The sequence below is a fragment of the Cibotium barometz genome, chromosome 53, assembly GCF_041138505.1.
Source record: "Cibotium barometz isolate CiBa-2024 chromosome 53, ASM4113850v1, whole genome shotgun sequence".
In the NCBI taxonomy this organism is placed as follows: domain Eukaryota; kingdom Viridiplantae; phylum Streptophyta; class Polypodiopsida; order Cyatheales; family Cibotiaceae; genus Cibotium; species Cibotium barometz.
Genome location: NC_141098.1, coordinates 3,007,648 through 3,014,427, shown reverse-complemented (window position 1 = coordinate 3,014,427; position 6,780 = coordinate 3,007,648). Strand labels below are relative to the sequence as shown.

Here is a 6,780-nt window from a genome sequence, read left to right as displayed (position 1 = left end):
GAATTCCAAATATCATGGGAATTCCTCTTTTATCATTTAAAAAAAATTCTTACGCATAAAATAAATTTATCAAAATTTTCTCTTTTTCTTAATTAAATAATTATGCATAATTACAACAAAAAGTATTCTTTCCTAAATATGGTCAAAATCAATTTTTTTGCTTTAAATTTCTAAACCTACAATATGGTAGGAGTTCCTCTTTTAGTATTATGCATAAAAATAAGATATGTATTTTTTTTTTAAAATTACCATAGCTTTGCTCTGCTATTACTGATAATTTTTAATTTTCCTAAAAGAATAAAACCTTGTAATGAAAATATGATAGAAGATCTACTTTTAAGCTTAAATCTAAACTATGAATTTAAATCATAATTTTAACCATAATCATAAACTTAATTATGATTATCCCACGAGATTAAGCTAATTCCATTATTCCTCTTTTCCCAATTTGATAGGATAATCTATTTCTCATTTAGAATCAATTAAAGTAGTTTTTAACTACTTATAAATAATCTAAAAGAAATAACCATTATTTTATTAACACAAAATCATGAAAATATAATTTTCTTAATCTCTAGCTTATCAAGCCTAGAGTTTGGTTTAGAAATAAGAAATTATCAATGAGAAGCATTCTTTTGCTAAAGAATTAGCCATAGAGATGACTATTCTTTTTGAGAGAGAGATATACATAAGAAAGCATTCTAAATAAGCATAATAATTAATTTTCTCTTAATTAAACATTAAGATTCTTAGGGAAAGCTTGATTTGAATTAAAACAATCATTTAGAAAACTTCTCAAGCTTGAGAGGGGTTGAGAAGAGAAGTCATTTGAGGAAATCAACAAAAAACCATAAAAATCCATTCTTACCTCAAGGATTAGCTTGATTCTTTCTCTAGTAGTGAAGCCCCCAACCAATCAACCAATCAATTGGTTAGCAAGAGGAGAAGATAACTCCAAGAGTTGTTGAAGAGAGAGAGAAGCTCCAAGCTCCCCAAAAGTAGAAAATATGATTAAAAAAATGTAATACTAGCATGGTATAGCTCACAGATGAGAATACAAAAGAATGAGGGTCTATTTATAGGTGAGGGAGGCCTCTAACCAAGTCCAACTGGGTTCTAGAGTTTTCCAGCTTCAGTTTGACTCAATTTGGACGAGATTGGGACCAGTTTGGCTCCCTTTTTGATCTTGTTTGGTCCAGGAGAGAGGAGAGAGAGAATATCCCCCTTTTTGGATTAAAAAACTCAAGTAATCACTGAGAAAAAAGACGCCTCCTTGAGGTGGCATTCTCTCCTTACTGAGGTGTCAAAAATGCATCATTTCCTCTAAATATCTCATTTTTTTAACTAATATCTCTTAATTTTTTAACTAATAAACCTTGTACTCAGTCAACTCTTCATCTTATGTGACCATTTACTCATTTTTGGGTATTTTCTTTTATTCTTTGGATTTATCTCATCCCAACACTTGGATTAATCCTATTGGCCTATAGGAACCTTAATTGGACTATAATCCAAAAATTTTTGAAAATCTGGACGCTTAGGCTAAGGTCCCTTATACCATTTTTAATTAATTCCTAATGCACATTGGAGAATTTATTTTGAACTTCTATTTCAGGGAAATATATTTTAGATATTAGCAAAATTTTTATATCTAAAAATATCTCAATATTGAATTACCTCTCTCTAGAAATTTTCTTCTCTCTAGGCAAAAATAAGGAAAAATAATATTTTCTTGCATTCTGAAATAGGGAATGATTACAGTGGATTGAGGTAAAAGCTTATTCATTATTCAGGCTGAGAAGGAACCTTATAAAGCAACTAGTAGAAGATTTCCATGTCCTTCAAAAAGGTAGATGGTTTGGGCTTAATTGGAAAAACAAGCTGCTCTCCTATGCCCCTCTTAAAATCACAAGCTCCCCCCTTTGCAACTTTCTATGTGGCAGATGGAAGGAAGTATTAAAGCTGATGTGCTAGGATGGTTGCCCTAGAGCTATAGGCAATTCTTTTTTCAGCTTAGGGATTTGGTGGACCCATAAATTTGATCCCCCTTTGGCATGCCTTGACATTACTCTAGCAAAAAAGCTGAATAACAAAGGTTTGAGAAGACTAGCTGATTGCTGGGACTGGTCCTCACTGGTAGGATGGAAGGAGTTGGATCAGATGGTGGCAGAATTTGGATTACTACCAAGGGAGAGGCAGTGGGTAGGACATGTGTTGACATAAGTGTAGAAAGAATGGGTATCCACAACCTTTGATGAGTCCTGCTGGATAAAGGACTGGATGTGGTTCAATGGAGTTAAGTTGGATAAAGGGGCAGCTAAGGTCCTATACTTGGAATTAAGAAAGAGTGAGGTAAATGTAGAATACTACAACAGAGTTTAGAAGGTAAGTTGGAATGCTGGTATTTAGAGGAAGAGGTGGAGAAATATGTGGGAGGCAAGTATCCCAATGAAAGCCAAGGTCTGCTTATGGAGGTTGGCCTTACCTCTAGGACTCAAGCTCTTACAAAGAAACTTCATTGCTAGATGCTGCCCCAAGTGTAGAATTGCTTTGGAAGATGGAAGGCATGCCTTTTGGGAATGTCCAGCTATTAGAGGGGTATGGGGTAGAATTGGGAAATGGGTATCTAACTGTCTAGGGGTTTGGGGATTGGGTTCTTGGAAGGTTGACTAATGCTAAGAGAGCAATAAATCTAGTATATTTAATATCATTAGATTCTTTTGTTTGTGGGAGATCTGGATTTCCCGGAATTAATCCATTCCTTGCAGGTTGGGATTAGATGATTTGCTCCACAGACTGGCAGACTCTTGTACATACTAGGTTTCCTAATTGTTGACATTATGCAGGGATACTCAGGATATGATGTGAGAGCAAAGCTGCCTAAGTTTGGGCCAAAGACAAGAAGATGGTACCTAAAGGAGAAGCACGCCTTTGTGGCTTTGATTGAGAACCCTTTGGGAACAAGACCATGCAGTTAGGTTACCATATCTCTTGGGGTAAGTCTTCCTCTGTTTGGGAGGGTGATAGGTGGGGTCAATCTGATGGGATCTCATATGCAAGCTACTGAATTGCAATTTGAAAGATATTCGTATGGATAAGGACCCCTCTTGGGTGTATCTAAGAGAAGTGAAGTTTTTGTAAAGGTGTGCCCTCCTTAATATTATATATATTTTCTGTAAAGAACACTCTTGAACACTAGTTTTTTTTTTAAAACAACACTCTTGAACACTAGTTAAAAAAAAATATTTTCCTAAAAAGTGGAAAAGCTTCATCTCGAAATTGGGAAAACAAAATCTATGTATGTACGTCGCTCACAAGTACGCTTCCGGATCACGACATTTCATAAAGTAAAAGCGCCTGTGGTTTTTTTATGAGCACCGACAGGTGGCAGCAGTCTCAACAGGCAAACTCGGCGTTAGAATCCAAGGCACGCTTGGGCGTGAGGCAGACGCGGAGACCAGAAACCGGCCGGGCCCCGATCTAGGAAAGCTGACCGCCACGTGGCGCTCGAACGTGTCGGTGGCTAGGCGAAACGTGGCATCATAATGCGAGGGGATCATCGAAAATATCGTTTTGGTGGGGGAGAAAATCTTTTTAATATATATATATATATATATATATATATAATCTTTCATCAACTAGGAATTAGTTGGGTAATTTTAATTTAAATATCTATTACATATCTTAATTTAAATATCTATTACATATTAAACATGAACAACAAGGCACAAGCAAAGAGGAGAAAAAAAAAAAGAAATCTTGGATTTCTTAAAAAATAAGAGAAAAAAATCCCCTATTGAGCCTTTGTATTCAGACTTTCATTCCTGAGTTTCCTTTTTTAATGTCTTTTATATAGTGCAATTCGCTTCTTAATGTCTTTTACATACGGCAACAGCGCTCAGGCGCACGTGCACGGATTGAGTACTAATATATATATATTAGTACTCAAAAAGACTAGTAAAGCAATATGACGCGTATACCCATGTCTGCATGCCCTTGTAATCATGTAACCCCTAGATCAGTATGGTTCTTTTTGAAAGGGGACAGCCCCTATCTGCTATGTAATCGTCAATCCCTTTTCTTTTTCTAATACAAAATCCCTGCTTTTAAAAAATATATATATATATATATATATATATATATATATATATATATGACGCTGAGATGCCATAAATATGCCCCCCCCGCCCCTTTTCCTTGCATCCTCACTTCACAGCACAGCCTTCTCATCTTACCACCATTTATTTTGCCTTTGGAAGAAGAAGGTACTCCCTACCACCTTTGCTTAACTCGTCACCATGCCTGAGGGAACTGTTGAAATCGAGCTCATCAAAGGCCATGACCTCAAGGATGTTGAAGCTTTTGGTATTCCTCCATACCCTTCCCTAGAAGCTCTTGCTTAACCCTTTGCTAATCTTCTTGTAAGCTTTGTTAATATATTCTAAACACTCTGCTAATTCTACATGAACCATTGTTTTGTGATCCAGGTAGATCTGATCCCTACGCCGTTTTGTCAATAGCTGAGCAAAAGCAACGGAGCAAGACTATACATGGTAAAGGGGGAGGGGAAAACTACTCACTGTGAATCCCCGAAGTACCTTAACTGCGCCTAATCTTGTTATTGGAGTTAGGAACCCTAATGGCCCCCAACTGTTAAGGGAGTTACAGGGTAATAAAAATGGAGATCTGATTTGTGTGTTTGTAGATGGTGGCAAAAGCCCTGTCTGGAACGAGAGCTTCCTGTTTGAGATCCCTGATGGCCCCCATGAGCTTGAGATTGCCGTCTTTGATCAAGATAAGCATGGTGGAGACGAGGCCATGGGAACTGTCCTGTAAGCCTGAATGCCATATTATATAACATGCACACACTTAATGTAGTAATACAAATTTAAGCATTTCATTCTTCTTGATTAACATGCACCCATTGTTGTTGTCTCATCTGGCAGCATCCCTTTGGGGAAGGTCTTTGTGGAGCGCCAGATCCCTCCTTCCAAGTTCAAGGTTCAACGCCCTAGTGGGAAATTCGAGGGAGAGCTAGAGCTTGGCCTTAAATTTTTCCCTAAGGTTATAGCCCCCTTGCTTAATTCATCTATTGACTTTGTAAATACTTCATTTGGTTTAAGAGCACCCAAAAGCCCCTTAAAATCACCTTAATTGCTTTCTCGTGCTTAGTCTAGTTGCTCACTCTCCAGATGTTTATCGTCTCAGGTTCACCATGGAGTTTTGGAGATTCATCTCATTGAAGCTCATGGCCTGATGGATACAGATAGCTTTGGTGAGATGAAGTTTTCTCTTGGTGTTAATGTGATTTATTGGATATTCTATGTAGGTATTATAGTTCATCATTGCATCATTGTGCATTATGATCCACATGTATTTTGCTCTTGGTTATGTGCAGCTGGGAAATCTGACCCATATGCCCTTGTTTACTGCCACAAGGATCATCAGAAGAGCCGTGTTATCGAAGGTACGTGAGAGACTCTCCTTGCACTCTGCAATCCCACATATTATACTATACAGTATCATTCCCTCCTTTAGTCTTTGCTTTGAGATGGATCATCATGCAAGGATGATTTTGGACGCGCTGGGTCACCTTTCAAAATGACGGGTTCAGTAGAAATAGTGCCCCTTTTTTTCGGCCTTTATGCCGAAAAAACAGGCATGACTCCCGGCAGAAAGCAACCAGGAAGCCACCTTGGATGGATGTGAGATGTGTTCATTTGTTTCTCTCTCTTTTTAGGTACACAAGGTGATCCAGTGTGGGATGAGACCTTCGCCTTTCAAGTGGACAGCGATGTGACGGAGGCGCTCATCAAGCTCTTTGATAAGGATGATTTCAAGGCTGATGATCCCTTGGGAAATGTTGTGTGAGTTATCAAAATGTTGTGTGAGTTATCATGAAAGCTTTGAGATGTGCCTAGGTGGTGAGAAGATGATGGGTGCCCATCAGGGTCCATGAAAATTAGTTTCCTCCCATCAAAAAGAGCAATCTATGCAGACACTGGTGGATCAATTCAAAGGAATATGCTCTCAAAGCTGGTATTTAGGTTGCAGTAATCCTATCAAAGGATCGTGCTGAATGTGAAATGTGATTGATTGCAGGCTTCCCTTACACAAGGTGTTCTCCAGTGGGCAAGTGCCCCCAACAAAGTACAAGGTGTTGGGCTCCAAAGGGCAGCCACAGGGTGAAGTGAGTGTTGCACTCAAGTTTTCACCTAGGGTAAGCGATGGGTGCCCTCCTCCTTTTTGCCACTTCAAACGCTTGAGCGTTTTCTGTACCCATCATGATGTGTTGTTGGTTAGTTAATTAACTGTTCATATCCTTGTGTTGCTGCAGGATTAAAGAGAGGTGGACACGAGAATAAACGAGGTTTTGTCACCCGTTTTACTCTGAGAGGATGCGTGTGTAGAAGAGTTTGGTGGTGTTACGCCCATTTTGATCCGTGGACCCTTGTGAAATGGGTTTTCCTTTGAATGTATCTTTGTTCTCCTTACATACCAATTTGTGTACATAGGTCTTCTCTCAAGATGAATTTTGCTTTCTTAAATGGGACCATGGCATAGCTAGGTAGCAAATTTATTTGGTGGGCTATGCACTCTCTATTTTGGGATATTTGACATATTAATTGGTGAAGTCTTCAATTATCAATATCTTTGCATACGTCACATTCAATGATACAAGTCTTCAAAATGGGTGCCTCTTCTCTCACTCTCTATTTTGGGATATTTGACATATTAATTGGTGAAGTCTTCAATTATCAATATCTTTACATACGTCAC

General features: G+C 38.2%; 1 protein-coding gene across 1 annotated transcript; it reads left to right on the top strand.

Annotated features, from left to right (window-relative positions):
* The first annotated feature begins 4,201 nt into the window (after positions 1–4,201).
* Positions 4,202–6,548, top strand: LOC147608184 (synaptotagmin-4-like). Its single transcript, XM_086789073.1, has 9 exons — positions 4,202–4,365; positions 4,488–4,553; positions 4,706–4,832; positions 4,947–5,064; positions 5,209–5,275; positions 5,399–5,467; positions 5,741–5,867; positions 6,103–6,220; positions 6,338–6,548. The coding sequence occupies exons 1-9, from the start codon at positions 4,299–4,301 to the stop codon at positions 6,341–6,343; spliced, it is 765 nt and encodes a 254-aa protein (XP_086645199.1). The 5' UTR covers positions 4,202–4,298; the 3' UTR covers positions 6,344–6,548.
* Positions 6,549–6,780: the final 232 nt, after the last annotated feature.

Bases quoted from the DNA above. Each gene is read 5' to 3' on its own strand.
- LOC147608184 (XM_086789073.1), top strand. From the start codon at position 4,299: ATGCCTGAGGGAACTGTTGAAATCGAGCTCATCAAAGGCCATGACCTC. The intron at 5,468-5,740 runs GTACGTGAGAGA...CTCTCTTTTTAG, and splicing joins GAAGAGCCGTGTTATCGAAG to GTACACAAGGTGATCCAGTG. The intron at 5,868-6,102 runs GTGAGTTATCAA...GATTGATTGCAG, and splicing joins GATCCCTTGGGAAATGTTGT to GCTTCCCTTACACAAGGTGT.